This window comes from Neofelis nebulosa, chromosome 2 (genome assembly GCF_028018385.1).
Source record: "Neofelis nebulosa isolate mNeoNeb1 chromosome 2, mNeoNeb1.pri, whole genome shotgun sequence".
Classification (NCBI taxonomy): domain Eukaryota; kingdom Metazoa; phylum Chordata; class Mammalia; order Carnivora; family Felidae; genus Neofelis; species Neofelis nebulosa.
In genome coordinates, this window is record NC_080783.1 from 56,132,684 (window position 1) to 56,152,549 (window position 19,866).

Genomic DNA, 19,866 nt, shown 5'->3' on the forward strand with positions numbered 1-19,866 from the left:
CTTGGTGCAGCAATGGCTAGAGAAATGTGGGACAAGAGGGTGTGGGGTGGCCTGGCACAACTTCTCTCCAAGACTCTGGGGCATCACTGGTTCTTCTGCCATAGCTACTCAAATTGAAAGTCATGATACTATTGAGGTCAATCAAAAGAGACTCACTGCCTTCCTCCCCTAGGAAAGGGAAAGCACTCTGGAAAGAGCCAGTGCAGGCAGGGAGATGCTCTTCTGGACCTTTCAAAGAGAAGTTTATGATCCATTCCTACAGGCGAGATCTCCTGCCATGTGCCAAAAAGAGGAAAAAAAGATTCCTAGAAATGTGGAACCCCTTTAAAAATGACCACAAAAACTTGTAAATTTAATTTCTAATGGTTTTAGGTGTTCTTGGGATTCCATACTATAAGTGACAGATAAAAGCAGAATTCACAGATTTAAAAAACAAAAATAAAACAAACAAAAAAACCTTAGTGTGAATTTCTAGGCTTCACAACCCAAGCCTGGGGGTTAATTGTTCAGTCTGATTTTCCAACTCATTGAAACATTTTCCAGTTTCTGCTGAGTGATTTTCAGAAATTGATTTCTATGCCTATTTCTGAGTCCCTCCAGTAAATAAGGCTTTGATAATTAAATAGTAATTTCAGCATCTCAAGCAGGACCTAGACGTACCCTATCAGTAACCAGCCATGTGACTTTGAGGGAGTCACTTAATCTCTCTTTGCCTTGGTTTCTTGTCAGCAACATGGGGACAGGCATATCACCCATATCAAACCCCTAAGGTCCTTGTGGTGGTCAAAGGAGATTACCTATTTGAAAGATAATTTTGTAATTTAAATAATTAAGATTTCAATAATCTAAATAATGTAAATTTAAATAATTGAAATTTGATAACTTTGATGACTTAAAGTAACTGATAAAAGAATCACTCAGCCAGAACACTTAATAAAAGTTTCACCATAAAAGATGATGCTTTGGGGCAGGGGAGGGGAGCAGAGGAAGAGGTCCAAAATTATAAGTGTTGAAACTTCAAAGAGAAGTCACAAATGCCCTTTCCTTTTGTCTGCATGTAAGTCAAAAGTGATGATTATTAATAAAAACAATGACTAATGTTTCCTGAGTGCTTCCTTAGGAGCTTTATGTACACATTATCCCATTTAATACTTAGAGCAGTCCTATTAGAATAGGCACTATTGTTGACCTCCTAATACACAGGAGGAAACTGATGTTTGGGGAGATTCAGTAAATTCCTCACAATGCCAAATGGAAATCTGAGATCTGAACCAAGAAGTTGGACTCCAAACTGTTTGTAAGTACTGTGGCATTCTCTCTGCGGTTATAGAACCATTGGAACTGAGGCCAGTCCTGGGAACACGCAGACATTAGGGGCAGCAGTATCTTGAGTACGCCCATGCCTGAGGCCGGTTACAAGCACACCAGGAAGTGGAGTAGAGGCTTCAGGTTAGAGCTGCACAGGAGCCTGTCTGGTGGGGCTGAGACTTCATTGAGAGGCTCCTTGTTTGCACCTGAGCTAAGCTGGGGCATCAGGAGTTGGCAACTCTTTCTTTAGCTTTAATATGGTTATGGAGGGCGTTGCTGTTGGGCGGCAATAGCAGTGTGGCAGCCGTGCCCAAAAGGCTCTGATCACATAACACTCTTATCTGTCATCCAGCAGGGTCTGCTCCGTGCCCAGCACCTTCGCAGCCTTATAGTATCTCCCTGTATCGCCGCAAGAATGGGAGCCTCGTGAATGCAGACATCTCACTCTTAGAGCCCCCAAACCTGACACACTGCCTGACATAACGATGTCTCAAAATATGAACTTTTTGATACTGAATTCTCGTATCAACCTCCTAAGTGGATATTATTATCTGCGTCTTATAGATAAGGGTGCGTGGGCTTAGAGAGGGTAAGTAATTTGCCCAAAGTCATCAAGTTGTCTGCGCTCATATCTCCGTGCCACATTGCCTCAACCACTATTTAAACCAAGAATTATCCAACAATTCAGATTTTATAAATCCATTTGGATGCTCAGTGCTTTTCCAGTTGGCTCTCTAAATTAATCAGACTGATCTTCAAATTGAAAAATCTCCCCATCCCTTTGTGCTCTACAAGCATTCATCAGCAATTATGGAAAATGCCCAATCTAATGGTATCTCTGTCTTTGTCTTTCCAGAGGGAGGCAATAAGTAACATTTTTCAAAAGCATCTGATAATGACAGCAAAAATGTACTAAATTATCTTAGATTGTTAGAGGAGTTCTAGTTTGACCATCCTTTTAAAATTAGATTAATATCTACAACAATTCATTTTTTAAATACAATAGGAACTGAACAAATGTTTCTGCTACTATGCGGACAGGAATATTCACTCATTCATCATTTAACACATGTTTATTAAAAGCCCACTATGTTTGGTGTTTTCAACTTCCACAGTTGCCTGCACTCAACTTAGCCAGCATGTTGGAAAGAAAAAAGGTAAATGAACGCACAGTAAGGTGTAATGACTTATAAGTCTTAACCTATTCTTACACTTGAACAGAGCCTAGTGAACTGACCCACTGAAATTATTCTACTGTTAGAACAGGCACCACAGCAGGTTGATGAAAGAAATATTTTGGCATCTCTTGATGCATTTTGAAGCACTTTTACATAGGTTCATCCCCATGTCCCCATCCACAGATATTGCAACTAAATAAAACATGAGAAATTCATCTACTAGCACATATTGTTGCCTTCTTTATGTACTTCTCCAGGCACTGTTCTGGTTTCTGGGGATACACCTCAGAATTCTTACCCCAGGGGCTCTGTGCCCATAGGAAAGAGAGAAAAACAGTAATGCCGCAGCGTGAGGAGTGCTATAGCCAAAGAAATACAGGAGCAACTAGGGCGGGTGCCATCCAGCAACACCCAAACCACCTCGTGGCCTGGCAATTCTGCTTGGACTCAACCGACTGTTAGGACCTATGTTATCTCATCTTCTGCACTTCTCAACATTCAGTCATTCTAGTCTATTTCCTGCATTTTGCCAGTTTTATTCATGGCAACAGAAGCACAGCATCAGACAAACAATTTCACTCAGGTTCTTAGCTGGCCTGTGTGTTATCAGTGCTAGTCTAAAGCCGGGAGACAATGCAGCTTCAAAATTGAATATATGACTTTTGTCCATCAGTCATAATTACTAGAGTTAACATCTGAATATTAATTTTCTATTCCTCTCTGGTGCTTTAACACCCAAATTCCAGAAATCTCTCCAGAGTCTACATTTAGCAATCAACTGTAGACATATGATTTGCCTGTTGAGTGAATATTAAGAACACTGAAGGAGGGGTGCCTGGGTGGCTCAGTCAGTTCAGCGACCAACATCAGCTCAGGTCATGATCTCCCGGTTCACGATTTCGAGCCCCACATTGGGCTCTGTGCTGAGAGCTCAGAGCCTGGAGCCTGTTTCAGATTCTGTGTCTCTGTCTGTCTCTGTCCTTTCCTCGCTCATGCTCTGTGTCTCAAAAATAAATAAACATTTAAAAAAGTTTTTAAAGAACACTGAAGGAACAAATCTCTTCCTCCCTGCACCCCCCCCCCCACCCACCCACCAGGCCCCCACACTCTTGCCACCCCTGCCTGATAATTCTGGGGCTGGAATTACAGAAGATCACAATGACGATTTGCCATTTTGGGAGTAAAACCTTCCTAACTTTCATGCACTTTTAGTAGATTCAGAACAGTGAGATGAATAGATAGATGAAGAATATGTGTACATATATACATGTACAGATATATATATAAACTTACCCCAAAGTTATTTGATTAACATATACACAGAAATGGTGATTTCTCACTTTATAAATAAAAGGTGTCTTGCAGATAAATTACAAACCGGAAAGATTTTCAGTGTAGTGATGGGTGACCAGTAACCAATCTTTAGAATTATTTTTGAGGGTAATTTTAGCAGTTCTGTTCAAATGATGCTTTTTTAAAGACCGCTATTTTTCTAAGTGGAGCATATGTCAAGAGAGCAGGATAAAAGCCTAATAAAAACATATCTGATTATAAATGAGATTTTCCAGTAAGTTGCTTTTCACTAGCTGAGGTATTTGCCATTGTCCTTGAAAACCAAGGTTCCCAATGATCTGCTTGAGAAGTTAATGATATCGCTCCTCATGACAGAAGAGTCTGGATCCAGGGAGTATTATATAACTTTGTAGATTTTCAAATGTTCGTTTTAGGAGTCCTATGTTTTTAAAAGTGCTCATATTTCTAACAGTTTCACGTATGCTCATGCTGCTGAGTCTGTATAATCTATATACTCACACACATATAGATGCTGAAAGGAGCAGCTGTGTGGGCAAATTCATTTCTCAAAAGCACAGTCAGTGGATTTCACATTGTTCCTTTGTAATGATCATCGCTAAGGAGAAGGTCAGAAATACACCCCACCTGGAGTGTGAACCACCAGCTTGGCCTGGGCCATTTGCAGCTTTTCTGTGGAGCATCCCCTTGTTGATGATGGAAGGATCTCTGTCTGGTGCCTGGCTTGGTGCTTGGTATTTGGCACTTCCTTGGCACAGCAGCCTGCAAGGCCATTACATCTCATGAGGGCTGTCTCAGCATGCAAGACTATCTAGTCCGCAGGGCTCATGCGTCACCCAGTTTACAAAGATGATCTCAGAGGCCAGAACTGGGAGGCTAGGGGCCTAGAATCTACCTAGACCTGCCCATAACTGCCATGGGACCCTGGAAAAATCACCTTCCTTCACCAGAATCACCTTCCTTCACCTTATCGTTTGCTCACGTATAACATGAGAGAAACAGCACATGTTTCTCAAAGGTACCTGTATACCTCTAACAGTCTATAATTATAGTGAAAACTCACATATAGAAAACAAAGCCACTCTATGACCCAGCAAGTGTATATATGCATGCTTGTGTGTGTGTGCACACACATAGTGGCATAGAGAGAGAAAATGCACACAAATTCACAAGGAGACTTGTATAAGGATGTTCATAGCAGCAGTATATGGACTATGTAATAGCAAAAAAAAAAAAAAAAAAGGAAACAATCTAAACCTTCATCATCAGGAAATACATAAATAAATAGTGGTTTAATAATACATGGAATAACCACATAGCAGTAAAAAGGAATGGCCTAAAACTCTACATAACAACATGGATGAATGTCACAAACATTGATCAAGAAAAGCAAGTTGCTGAAGAATACATAGACTACAATGATACCATTTATACAGTTTTAAAATACACAGAGCAATACTTTGCATAGTTTACCGAGTAAAATTATAAGGATGTATGTGAAGATGATTCATACAAAATTTAGAAAATAGCCATCTTGTGGCAGGAGGGAGGGAGGCAAAAGCAAGAGTACAGAGATGCTCAGGGGCCTCAACGGGACGGGGAAATCTTTATTTTGGGGCCGGATGGTGGAGAGATGGATACATTTTCTATCTCTGGTGTGCAATTTTCATACCTCTTAAAACATTTTAAGCATGAATAATAAACTTGTCATTGTCATCTTTGCATTTCATTACTTCAAAATCCTTTTTGCAGCCTTAGGAAAATGATTTAACCGATCTCCTGATCTTTCAAACTAGTTAATTTTCAGAAACTTAAAAATTTTCTAGATGTATTTTGTTTTCAACTTTAAAGCATATGACTATTTGTGTAACCAAACATATTACCAGATGTATGATATACATGGTTCCACCAGTGACTAAACTTGACAAAACTATGGTGTGCAGAAAGTCCTATTACCTTCTGAGGTCGTAGTCAAACCTTGGGAGGCCAGAATAAATAATCAAGAAATAGCCATACTTTAGGCAGTGGAGGAAAAATAAAATTAGTATGCCACATTTTTCCTTGCCCTACAGAAAGATTCTTCCCACCTCTCCTCTACCCACCATCCCCCAGGGATCGTGGATAATCCCTTTTGTCCTGATGCAATGGAATCTAATTTTGTTATAATGTGATGTGAAGCCTATAACCTATTTTGGGTTCAGTTGATTTAAGGCTTTCACACCAGCAACTCTGGCTATTACGGTTTCCATAGCTGGGAAATTTACCCTTACAGTTTTGTTCAGTTGCGCTGTCACAGATTTGCATTTTTAAAAAATTCTTTTCTGCATTGAGTTAGCTGCCTAGGTAATATGTCTCCATTTTGCATCAGAGATGTTGTGTATCATATACTGAGCATACTCTCAGGAGATAAAACAGTATCAGTGGCAGGAGGGTCAGACATCAGATTGGAATGATGCTCTTAAATTTCCCACAACATGTTTTGTTGGCCTCTTGGTCTGGTAGGAATCTAGTCCTCAAGAATCTAACAGAGCTTTCCTTGGATCGATTTTATGTTGCTCTCTTATCTCAATCTCTCCAAATGGCAACTGTGAATAGTCCTATACCATTAGAATCGAGGTGAAACCAGTGGCTGGAGAGTTATTTTATAAAATGAATAGGTTTCTGAGGGAATCATTTTCATTCATTCATCACTTCAACAAATATTTATTGAGCTACTTACTCCTACACATCGGGCATTGTCGTAGACACCGGGGATCCAGGAGTGAAGAAAAGAGGCCAGGCCCTTGTCCTCACAGAGTCTGCCTTCTAGTGATTTCTTAGGATAACTCAGAGGATTGAAGTGACATCAGGTACACATGACAACAGGGATGATGATAGGCAAGCTCTTTCAGAAAGACTTTCATGATTTTCCACAACCCTCCAAGCAAAGCTCAGTGCCTTCCTCTGTGCCCCAGGACACCCTTGTCACTCAGGGAAACTGATATTTCAACAGGTTGCTTTTGTATCCCAGCAGTGCCACTCACCAGTTGTGCAACCTTGGACCAGTTAGCTCAACCCTTTTGAGCTTAATAACTAGCTAATCCTTATTGGGTATCTACTATGTGCCAGGCTCTCTACTAAGTGTTTTACATAAATCATTTTATCTAATCCTTATACCAACCCTACAAGACAGATCCTGTTACTATTCCTCCTACTAATAGAAAACTGAAACCCAGAGAGGCTAAGTAACCTACTTGAGGTCAGTCATGTGGGTAGTAAGTGACCATAGTAGTAAGGGCCCAATAAATGTTAACCTCATGCTGTGGGGGTTGGGGGGGGGGGGAGGGACCAGGAGTTGGAGCAGGTCATACACATGCATTGTCAGAGCCTATTTAAAATCCTGATACTTTAGGGGCGCCTGGGTGGTTCTGTCGTTAAGTGTCCGGCTTCAGCTCAGGTCATGATTTCGCGGTTTGTGAGTTCGAGCCCCGCGTTGGGCTCTGTGCTGACAGCTCAGAGCTTGGAGCCTGCTTCGGATTCTGTGTCTCCCCGTCTCTCGGCCCCTTCCCTGCTCATGCTCTGTCTCTCTCTGTATCTCAATAATAAATAAATGTTAAAAAATTTAAAATCCTAATACTTTATTTATCATGGATTTTTCCTGCATTTATGTTGTTTTAAATATTGTATTAAAATATTGTTTAGCTTGATAACTGAGCTTTTGGGCACCCACTTAAATTTTGCGCCCAAAGTGAGTGCCTCTCTTACCTCACTCTAGTCCCAACATCATTAGTAGTATTGGTATCACATTAGAAAGGGAGTTCCTATTTATTTGTTGATTGCCCCTCCTGAATTCAGAGATGTCTAAAGATTCCATCTATGTCTTGTGTCTCTAAAGCCTTAAGAGTTGGCACAGAGCAGGTGTTCAAGAAATAGTGGTTGAACCAAACTTTCTGCTCCACAGTAATTCAAAGGAAGACTCATTCAGTGAGAAAAGAGAACTAGCTGACCTCTTCAGTTTCATGTAGTACGATTAGTCCATTGTATTTTATTATTGTCAGTAATACTGTTAATATTATTTACATATTAACCACAGCCGTCAGGTATTGGGTATCTACTAGAGTCAAATGCTTAACACACCTCATCTCAAATTCTCATCACAAAGCTGGAAACTGAGGCTCAGCAATGTGGAATCACTTGCCCTGGGCCACACAGCTAGTAAGTGACAGTCAGCATTAGACCCAGGTCAGTGTGAGTCCAGACTTGAGTTCTTTGCATTCTACCACCTCCCTTTCTCTTTCAGTGTATAGTCTATCACTGAACAGACTGTGGCATGACTGTGGCCATAGAGAAGGGAGCAGGCAAATGAAGAAGATGGTGAAGTTATACAAAGAAAAGATAGACACACACTGAACACCCAAAGGGGTGGGGAGTGGCCGGGCCCTTCCATATCACTGTGCAATGCCATCTCTGACCATTGCTATGAGGTTGTTGTGGAGATTATCCTACACTGTGGTGTGGCCCTGACCTGTATCCACTTGAAGGGGTAAATCGAAGACCTGTCTGTGTGTCTCAAATAAGAGAGCCACATGTTTGTCTTCCTGACCTGCCTCCTTTCGGGTAAATTGAGTAGTTAAGTCTGACCAGATGACAAGAAGTCTATGCGGTTGGGCAGCTGGTGATAGGCACCCCACATCAGAAACAAGGAACCAACTGCACCCAGCATTATGTTCTTTGTCCCCAGAATATAATGGGTCAGTGCTAAATGTCTAAGATCCTACTCTGATTTCTACCATGAAAGACATGGTTGTATTTTCCAAAGTGTACTTCTTGAAATGTCAGTACGATAGAATTCTGTGGTCAAGGAAGCTTAAACAGGATTTTCTTTTTTTATTATTATTATTTTTTTAATGTTTATTTTTAATTTCGAGAGAGAGAGAGAGAGAGAGAGAGAGCGAATGGAAGAGAGGCAGAGAAAGAGGGAGACACAGAATCTGAAGCAGGCTCCAGGCTCTGAGCTACCAGCACAGAGCCTGATGCAGGGCTCAAACTCACAAACGGTGAGATCATGACCTGAGCCGAAGTCTGATGCTTAATCAACTGAGCCAACAGTCAGTTGGGGTGCCCCAACAGGATTTTCTGTCAGTATTTCTCAGAGCTTTCAAAAGCTCTGGGTGGTGAATCTCCAAGGGAAGTAGATTATAGGCAACATTTCTCCAACCCAGTTGGCCAGGGAATCCCTTTATGTGGAGTACCTCCACATGGGATGGACTCTGGGAAGCTGTGTGTCAGGATCTTTTAGACAGTATTTCAGGAGAAAGTGCCAAGAAGGTGAAACCTTGGGAAATTATTCTTAAGGAATCAAAATGTTAATGTCTTCCTTTTTTTCCTTTTTCACTATAAAAAAGAAAAGTTCTATAACTAGATTAAAGGAAAGTTGTGAAAATAAAAATAAATCACCCTTATTTTCACAACTTGAGAATATCCTGTTCTTGTCTTTTCTGTATCTATATAACTCCAAATGTGTATCCTTATGTGTGTGTGTGTGTGTGTATGTGTGTGTGTGTGCGCATCCAGCACTTAGAACGTGCAGACACTATGCTAACTGCTTTGCATTTAACCCTCACAATAACCCTGTGAGTTAACAAATATGATTCCCATGTTAGAGATTTGGAAATTGAGGCTCAGAGGGTTTAAGTAACTTACCAATTTGCACAGTAAGTAGGTGACTGAGCCACTGTTTAAACACAGGTATTTCTGACTCCACAGACTATGTATTTAAGCACTGAAATGCTGAAATAGTTATTTTCTACCCTAGAAAAAAAGTATTTGCCCTGAATTTACTACCAGGGAGTTTATCTTATCTGAGATCCTCATACAGCTCAGTTCCACGTTGAATGATAAAAGGGTATTCCAAAATTGTTCCCGCTTTTTATTTGTCCTTGCCTCCCTCCTCTGACTTCGGGTAAGTGTCACAAGTACTTCACAGCAAGTAATCCTAAATGCCGGGCCACATTGTTTTCTGTTTTATGGCTCAATGATTTCCTGTGTTGTAAATGCATTCAGAAATGATTGTGGCTTTTTCTTGAAGCCTCAACATTTTTTAAAAAGTGATTTATTTTGATAGTGCTTTAGCCTCATGATTTCAAATATTAAGTTACTTGGTTCAGGTGATCTTATATTTTCCCATAAATGTGTTTATGTCACCCCGCAGACTGAGAAATTTCATTCCAGATTTTTTTCTTTCTTCCTTCATTTGATTTTGTGCAGGAGGAGAACTGAATTCTTTGAACTTGTCAGTAAAGGAGAATATGATTGGAACATCAAAAACCATCGTGATATATTTCGGTAAGAAGCAGCTCTTGTTTATGTGTTTTTTCATTATCTGAAGATTTAGTCATGCTTTTCTGACAGTGCTAAGGGCACACAGTGATTTTTAAAGCAACAAATCTTAGCTTACATTCAAAACATTCAGAGAGTAGTTGAATAATTAGAGAAAAGGTAGGGTGTCTTTCCATCTTCTAATTCATTATATTTTTGCCCCCTCACCATAAATTTGCCTTCAGAATTAGAAAATGGTGCTCAAATTGATTCAGTTTCAGCAAGCTGTGACTTCCTGTTTTTCCTGGGGAAGCAGAGTATGTAAGTTGAGGAGAGAGGATTTTTGAACCTTAGAAAACATCACTACCGAAAACAAAATGGCGAATGAACTTTTGTTTTTCTTTAGAGACAACAGATGTTATACACAGAAAACCAGTTGGAACCGTGTTGGTGGCAGAAATAAGGAGTCTGTTCTACACTTTTCACTGGACTTCTTCCTAATTGTTTAGAAAAGACAGCAGCAAACCACTATCCTTACGTGGCACATTTGAACCCCCTGACTGTAGCCATCCAGACAGCTAGGCACTACTTCTCTTTTTCTCATATCCTGTCCCTCCACTGTCCCTACCTCACTTACCCCGAGACTTCTGCTGTCTTATTCCTGTGCCAAGCTGGTATTTCTGGAAAATTTCATGAGGCCAGGACTGTGGGCTCGCTGTATCTGCTCCACAACTGCTAGAATCACCCAGAGCACCACCCCTATCGTGGCTGCCCCATACCCGCCATGCAAGCCCTGCCCCCAGCCCCCTCCAGCTTCAGAACACAGGGCTGCCTGCCCCTCCCTCTGCCCAGGACCACTCTTCATACTTTCCAGAGGCCTTCTCCCCTCCCACAGTGATATTTCTTTCTGCTATCTTTACAGACCTTTTTCTTCTTCCTGTACAGAGAAGGAGGGGGACCCTTCCTTGTGTCCTAAACTAGCTCTTCCCTTGTGTCCTAACTCTGTTCCCTCTGCCTCCTCCTGCCTGCACCCCCCCCCCCCACTCCTGAACTTGCTATATCGATTATACTCATTTACATTGCATTTAATTGCTTGCATTTTCAGAATCTGTTTTTCCGTCGTGATCATTCTAGGCCCAAAGATATTCTTCTAACTCCTCAGGGGGGAAAAAAAATTCATCCCTGAAATCTGCCTTCTTCTCAAAGTCCAATCATAGCCCCCTTCTTCCCTTCAATTGCACACTTGATTCACACTCCTCCTAACTTCTCAGAAGGCAGTGTTTTTCTTTTTAAATAATTTTTAGTTCCACAAGTAATTATAGGGATATATTTTTCTGTAACAAAATATGACAGGCCCCCAGACCCCCCTGGGCTTCACTCCCATGTCCCATACTGACATATAGCTACACAATTTGTTGTATCCTTTCCAACATTTCCAAAGCATTCATATATGTGTATATTCTAAGGAAAAATACTGTGTAGTGTGGATTTGTTTGTTTTAACGTAAGTTATATATTTATATCTCAGTCTGAACTTGCTTGTTCACTCAACTATATGCCTTGGAATTTCTTCCATGTCCAAACATCATAGTTGCATAGTTCTCCAAAGAGAACTATACATAGTTCTCCAAAGTATGGATTTACCACAGAGTAGTTAGCCATTCTTCTCCTGAGGAATTGGGTCTATGAAATGTGATTTTTGCTCCTTTTGAAAGTCACCAGTCACCTCCCAAGGATCAAATTGTAGGCTCTTTGTTCTCTTCCTTGATCTCGTCACACCCCTAATTGCCCTGGCCTTTCCTTTCTTAAATCTCTCTCCTGCCTTGGATTCTGCAAAGCCAAGCTCTTCCAGATTTTCTGCTTTCTTCTGACTCCTGCTTCTCCTCTTTGTTCTTCTTCAGCCCTTCCTCCTCCCCCGTCCCCCTAAAATGTAAGGACCTCCAAGGACCTGTTTTTACTTTCCTCAGCATGCATGCTTGTGGCTTTAAGTACCATCTCTGCTCAAATGACTCCCACCCCATGTCTCGAGCCTGGCCTCTCTTTTGAGCACAACTCCTAAAATGCCAGTGCCCATTCCACATCTCTACCTGGGTGTTATCCTGCAGGGGTTTTCAAACTTTTTTTGGTTGGGAATCCCAAATGTAAGAAAAATCTTATTTGGAAGCTCAGTATGTGAAACAGGTGCTCCAGGAGCTCTCCACTGGCCCCCATCTTTGCCTCCCCCCCCCCACCCCATTTCATGGTTAGACTCTGTGTGCAGAAAGGGCCGGGGGGCTCTAGGGGAACACTGTCTTAGAGAATTTCAAAATAGTAATAAAACCAACTAAAAGTTGGCCTGCTTTTTATCACCACCATGTGCCTGCAGTCTAAACAATGTCAATGATAAGCTACTTCTCCCTGAGAAAAATCTTTTGTTGGCATAGGTTCTAAACAGTTGCTGAGACTACTGCTGAGTATCAGAATAGTTGCTATGAAAGCTCCCAATTAGCACATTATTACTTACCTATAGTCGTACATATCTCGTACATGTAAGCTAAGTGTAAAAGTGCCCCATTATCTAACCAGCCCCTGACACAGGTGGATGCAGTCCACACCTTAGTGCAAGTTCCTGATGCTTCAGAGCCTTTTGCCCTTGCTCTGGAGATAGGCTCATGTTTCTGAGCCTGCAGAGTTTCACAGTCCTGCTTTTAAACAGCATATCCGACAAGGATAGCACAGTAATGGCAAGGATAAAAAACAACTAGAGTTACTTCACTTCTGTTATTTTACGTCGACTATTTGGACTTTTTATTTGTGTTTCAAATTTAAAATAGTGAAACAGAGGGAGAAGTGCGAAGTGTGATTTTTGTTTGGTAAATGCGAAATTCAGTTCATACGTGAACTATTTTACTGAATATGAATATTTTTAAATTAAAATTTATTCGTTGTTTTCTTTTTTCGTTTTTTAAAGTTTATTTATTTTCAGAAAGAAAGCATGAGTAGGGGAGAGGCAGAGAGAGAGAGAGGGAGAGAGAGAATCCCAAGCAAGCTCCACACTGTCAGTGCAGAGCCTGACGTGGGGCTCAAACTCACAAACCGTGAGATCATGACCTGAGCTGAAATCAATAGACGCTTAACCAACTGAGCCACCCAGGCGCCCCTGCTAATTATTTTAAAATTAGAAAACAAATTGAGAAAATAATGATTAACACAAGATTATTGTTGAAATAATTTGGCATATGGAGGAAAAGTATGAATAAAAAAATGGTGCAAGTATCAGATACTCTGGAGAGAGATTGAAAAGTCCAATGCCTTGTCTCACTCTGGTACCAGCAGAATGTAAAGTGAGAAGCATCAGGGTGTAACAAGAGGGGGTCTGGTGTCTTTTTTTTATTATTATTATTTATTTTGATTTTTTTTAATGTTTATTTTTGACAGAGAGAGACACAGAGCATGAGCAAGGGAGGGACAGAGAGAGAGGGAGACACAGAATCTGAAGCAGGCTCCAGGCTCTGAGCTGTCAGCACAGAGCCCGACAGGGGGCTTGAACCCACCAGCTGCAAGATCATGTCCTGAGCCAAAGTCAGAAGCTCAACCGACTGAGCCACCCAGGCGCCCCATGATATCTTTTTGATAATCACAGAATCCTGAACACTTACTCACTTTGAGAAAGTTACTTAATCTTTAATCATTTACCTCTCCATGAAATAGGAATGATGGCCCGTACTTGGGGCACCTGGGTGGCTCAGTCAGTTAAGCATCCAACTCTTGATTTTGGCTCAGGTCATGATCTCACAGTTTGTGGGTTCGAGCCCCATATCAAGTCTGTGCTGACAGTGTGGAGCCTGCTTGGGATTCTCTCTTTCCCTCTCTCTCTCTGCCCCTTCCCCGTCCCTGCCTCACTCTCTTGCACACTCTTTCTCTCTCTCAAAATAAATAAATATTACATAAATAAAAAAACACATTAAAAAAAATAGCAATAATGACCCCTACCAGTGGGTTCAGAAGATTTATTGAGTTAGTAGTTAGTTGGTAAACCACTTTGTACAGAGGGAGGAAAACACTAGACTCCTTATTACAAAAGATCAAATATGAAGAATGCTCTGATTTGTTGTTCCGCATAGTGCTTAACACAGGGATGCTTGGGATTAGATGTTACCTGACTCCTGGAGGGGGGTTCTGACACCATTGTGCCTGGTGGCTCTGAATGACCTATTGTTACCGGCTACTCTGCCCTGTTCCCTGGAGGAGTTGCCCGGGGAAGTGACACAAACCCCACTAGCATCTAGGCATGCTCTGCCATCTGGGAAGCAGACATGTTTCCAAGGCATTCGAGTATGAAATGTTGACACCCGACATCAGGACAGCCCTCTGACCTCTAACAGCACACCCCTTTCTTCCAAAAGGAGCCAATCAAGATGTGGTGTCCCAATTCCAATCCTTCATTGCTTTTCATCACATACTGCTGGCTTTAGCACAAAGAAAGCAAATTTTGGACAAGGAGTGTGCCTTGTTTTTCCCGCTTCCCACCACATCAAATTATAAGCACCAGAGTTATCCACAATTTCAACTGTTCCCTGTGTTCTTATATCCATGGTTGGATGAATTCTAGTTAAACCCAGTAGAAATCTGTCCCCCAAAAATCTGGTTCAAATGTTCCTGTGCTTTCTTATGTGCTCAAATTACTGAAAGCTTAGCTGAATATGTTTCTTCTTCATAATGGTGAAAAAACAGGGCTGCAGCCAGGTAATAAACTGGAGTGAAACACTGTGGCTCTCCCAGTAAATCTGAGCTCCGTAAGGCAGGTGACAATGAAGGCGCTCCTATGGTAGCAAGTGCCTTGCCTTCTGCTATAGGTTTCCGTCCATTCCCATCAATCAGTGATAAGTTGGTAAAGAGATTTATCAGCTGTGTATGTGGCATTATGTACGGATTCCCTTGCTGATAGTTAAGAATAAAAAGCATTGTCCATCCGTCCATTAGAGATTAGTTTACGCAGAACTTGCTTAGCTCAGGTACAGAGAAAGTAGTGCTTTGCCTTCCTTGAGCTGCTGCAGACATAACAAAAGGGCACCGGAGGGTGTGTGTGAGCTTTGTCTTCCTAAGCAGTGTGGCCACAAGACGGAGATGCTAAACATGGGGACGGTAAACAGTGCTTCCCTTGTTGAGGGAAAGACATGTGAGTTGGCCTTAGTCCCATTTTATTTATTTATGTATCCAGGACGGGATTGTTTCGGAATGCAACAAAAGATTATTCAGGCTGTTTTGTTTGGTTCTGTTTTTCAGATCAATGTTAATGACAGCCTGTGACCTTGGAGCCGTGACCAAACCATGGGAGATCTCCAGACAGGCAAGTGGTGATTAATGGCAGGGCTCAGCAGAGGAGGAACTGCGGGAGAGGGGCGGGGGGGACAATATTCCCAGAGCCCAGACTCCCAGGCACTGAAACCCTAGTCAATTTGCATCAGTATTAACATGGTGTAAAAAATAGCGGGAGGCTTGGGCATGACATAGTTTATTGCACAGCCTTTCTTTAATGTGCTTCCACTGAATAATAGTATTTCTGACTCTATAAGATTTTGTTAACACTCTAAATCCAAATAACGCATTGACCATTTCCTAAGGCAAGAGTTTCAAAAATAGTGTTTTTAAATAGGTAATCGTGTTTTAGCACAAGGTCCACTTTTTTCTCATCTGGAAAAAAAAAAGAAAAAGAAAAAGAAAAGGAAAAAAAGAAAAAAACAAACCAAGGAGGTCAAAAGGAAAATTTCTTTTTATTTAAAGACTATTTGGAGATGAAATCACTGTGGCCAAAGTGTGTAATATCTAAATTTAATTTGTACCCCCCAAAAATCGTGCCTTTACCATCTATCTGGTCTTACTGCTAAAAGTGTTAGTTTAGAGCAAGAACAGGTTTCAAGCCAGTAACCACACAATTTAAGATCCTTGATTACTGATAGTATTTGGAGATTAAACTCTTTTTTAATTTTCATGTGGCACACCTACTGTGTGGGGCCTAAAATAGTAACTCACCATTTTAAGGAAAATAAAGTAGACTCATATAACAATAAACAACTAATATTTATTGACTAAATATCTAATTTTAAATGACTCCTTTATATGTATTATATCATTTAATCCTCCAACTTTGATTTAGGTATAGTTAGTCTAGTAGGCTGAATAATGGCAACCGAAAGATATTGGATGCTAATTTCTGGAACCTGTAAACATTGCCTTAGAAGGAAAAAGGGTATTTGCTGATGTGATTAAGTTAAGGGCCATCATTATCCTGGATTATCTAGGTGAGACCTAAATTCAATGACACGTGTCCTCCTAAGAGAGAGAGAGAGAGACACTGGGAGATTACACATTCAGAATAGGGGAAGAGGATGTGAAGAGAAGGCAGAGAGTAGAGTGATGTGGCCACAAACAAGGGAAAGCTGGTAACTGCCAGAAAGTAGAGGAGGCAAAGGACAGATTCTCCCTTAGAGGCTCCAGAGCAAGCTCGGCCTTGGCAAAACCTTCATTGCTGTCCAGTGAACTGATGTTGACCTGCCGACCTCCAGAACTATGAGAGAACAGATTCCTCATTGCTTTAAGCCACCAAGTTGTGGTCATTTCTGGCAATGCTGGGAAACTTATACAGTTATTACCCCTATTTCACAAATGGGGAAAATGAAGCCTAGAAAAGATAAGTAGCTTGAGGTGATACACCTAGTAAGTTGATAGAGCTAGGTATTCAAATCCCAACAGAGTAGGCTCCAAAGCCTTCGTTCTTTACAGCACTTCTACTCTTTCTTATACCAGATATACCAGTTGGCATTTTTAAATGATGCCAGTGTGTCAGCAGAATGGGCTGTTATCCCTCAGCCTCAGTGGCTTAACACAACACACTGCTTATGAACATGTGCATCCAGGACCAGCTTGGTACCTACCATTCCTCATTTTGGACTGCGACTGAGGGAGCAGCTACCATTTGGATCATCCCGACAGAGGCCCTAGCATGTCTTGCACTGGCAAATAAATGCAAATAAATCCCCAGAAATTCATTGGCCAGAACTTGTCACAAGACCCCACCCAACCAGGAAGTAAAAGCCTTTCCTGTGCCCAGAACGTAGAAAGCCAGAAATAGTTGATGAAAACGTGACTACCACAGTTTGCCCTTCTAATCACCAAAAATGTGATTCACTCTCCTTCCTCAGGCAAAATATACTCATCCTGTCCCCAAGGGAGATGACCCAAATGTCCCAAGAATCATGGTACCAAGCTCAAGTCCAGGATCTCTGGGTGATCTATGCCAGTCTCCACATCAGGTCTGGATGCAAATTAAAGACCTACATACACCCCAAACACAGCATCTGACTTACACTCAAACCACAAAATACTCATTACAACACTCCCATTCAGAAGGGGAAGAGATGACCAATATTTGGCAGTTACGAGGCCACGGCAATTCCAAAATCCCACTGGGCATTCACTGGAAAGCCATCCATTCTGTGGTAGACCCTGATTCTCTGGGAGATGCTCCCCAGTCATCATTGTCCATGGCCCTTAGATCTACCCTGGGACATTATTCCTTTTCCATTGCCTTCCTTGGCTGTATCCAATGGCCAGGCAGTTTTCTCAGCCTGTTTCCCACCTAAAGAAGATTGAGGACCCAAGGCTTGTTTTAAGTTTTAAGTAGTCACAGTCTTAGGGGGGGTTTGGTACTAAACTCTCTTAAACATTTAGTCAGTTTCTTATGTCTTTGATCCTAGTCATTTCCATTTGCCAATAACCACATCCACAGTTCCATTCTAGACAGACTTCTTAGATCTGCTCTATCTCTTTGCTTCCTTGTATTAAAGAACAAAGAAAACTAGCATATGTACTTCTTTCTTCCTCTTTCATGATCCAGTTCCTAGTATTCGGGGCCTAATGATTTCTCTGGGCCATTTGTCCAATTGAAGGGATATCCTATGTACCACCTAATTCATTCAGTTTTTAACTGTGGATGCACTGGCCATACCTTTGATTCTAGTTGTAAGGCTGGGTCTTGATCAGCCTTTGTCATTCGAAACATATCTCAATTTTTATTTTTACACTTTGGGGTTAAAAAGCAGCTCTGTCTTCCATCCCTGAAGATGAAGACTCTGAATTTGTGACTCTCTCCTTTCTCTTTCATTCCTGGTTGTAAACCTGCCAATCCTTTTCAGAGCTCACTTCTTACAATACTTAGCAAAACACAGTCAATAGCAATTCTCACATGCTACCAACATTTTGTTTTCCAGTATCTTCCCCTAAGGCTGTAAATTCATCAGATATATTATTTGCTTTATTTCAAAGAGAATTGTACAAAATATTTTGCCACTGTGTACCATGGGTGTCATCCTTACAGCCTCCAACAGCTGTTTCCTCACTGTTTTATACCTGCCCCCCAAGCTGATGCTACATATTTTAGGGTCTTTTATTTTTCTTCCTTCTTTTTCTTTCTTTCTAAAAAGAACACACCTCATTTCCATACCATTTTTTTGTGTGAGTCAAAACTAGGCTAGGCTTTGCTACAATAACAAATATATTCTCAAATTTCAGTTGTTTTACTCAAAGAAAAGTTTATTTCTTGTTCCTATCACAGTCCAATGCAGATTTCCTATAAAGTTCTCCTCCAATTGAACTTTGGTTTTCATTTTGGTTTTCAACTTCACACTTGAAGTTACATAAACCAGGGAGGAATTTGCTTGGTTGAGTAGCGTATTTCTATATCTCTGCCCACCCTTCACTTCCCCAGTATGGGAAGCCTCCCCTATAGTAAAGTCTGGACCAGAGAAGAGATAGGTGTCTTCCAGGTATCGGGAAAAACTGTAGTAGTGGGGTGGCCTCTTGAATTGGGATGGAAAGAAGTGGAGGGGTAGAGAGCAGAAGAAAATTCAGGGGACCAGGGGGAAAATAGAGAAGATTGGAAAGAGAGTGGGATGAGATATGATATGCCGGGACTTTCAGAAACCCAGTGAAATGCATGTCAACAACTAAAGGAGCAGTAGCCCACTTGGGAGTGGGAAAGGGACAGGACAAAGTACTTAACAAGAAAAAAAGATTCTGCATTGACATTGTAGACCAACTTGGGAGGCCTATTGGCCGGTCTCTTGGTCATTGATGTAAATAGTATTTTATTTTTAAGATGTGAAGTTCTGCTGATCAGTGCAGAAAAAACTCAAGAGTTTGGGGAAATAAAGCACAAAACCATGTTTTTCCAAACACTTGCATCAGAAATCGTGCCACAACTCTAAACTGGAGATCTCATTTGTGTTTGTCTCCAAATTGAATAGGTTAAAACATTTTCAAAAACATACTTCTATGATTTTAGGAAACATTTGGACAAAAATAATAGAACCCTCTTTTAAAAATATAAATATATTTCTAATTTCCTAGAAGTTGATATTTTTAAATTTCCTTGCAAATGGTTTTTTTTACTGGTGTCTATTCCAGTTTTACTTCCTCACAAACATGACTCTAAGCATGTGGGTTTCCCCAGTGACCCCCCCCCAGGCCTGATTAGCATCTCAATTTCCTTCTTTAATAAAAAATTCAATTAGGAGCCACTTAATGTTCCTGATTGGGTTTTTAAGTACAAATGAAACAGTGATACAAGTTGAACTGTGAAAGAAGCACAGGGGAGATACCCAGGACCACTTTAGAAAGATCAAGGACAGGATTGTGTTTTAATTTCTTTGCTTTCCAGGGGTGATAGACCTGTGTAGGGCTCCTACCTGGGGGTGACCTGATGTGCACATTTGTATTCTTTAGTGCAAAAGACC

The 19,866-nt window shown here is 41.1% G+C and overlaps 1 protein-coding gene across 2 annotated transcripts in view; it reads left to right on the forward strand.

Moving 5' to 3' along the window:
* The window catches only part of PDE11A (phosphodiesterase 11A), a 375,452-nt gene that overhangs the window by 317,790 nt on the left and 37,796 nt on the right, over positions 1-19,866 (forward strand). The window contains exons 16-18 of one of the 2 annotated variants that reach the window (XR_009256998.1): positions 2,315-2,465; positions 10,044-10,121; positions 15,359-15,410. Coding sequence is in view for 1 of the 2 variants with exons in the window: in XM_058712978.1 (XP_058568961.1) it covers positions 10,044-10,121; positions 15,359-15,422; positions 17,275-17,385 (253 nt within the window). In the remaining variant the exon portion in view is untranslated. Of the gene's footprint in view, positions 1-2,314; positions 2,466-10,043; positions 10,122-15,358; positions 15,423-17,274; positions 17,386-19,866 lie in introns of those variants that run through there. The other variant, XM_058712978.1, reaches the window with a different exon arrangement.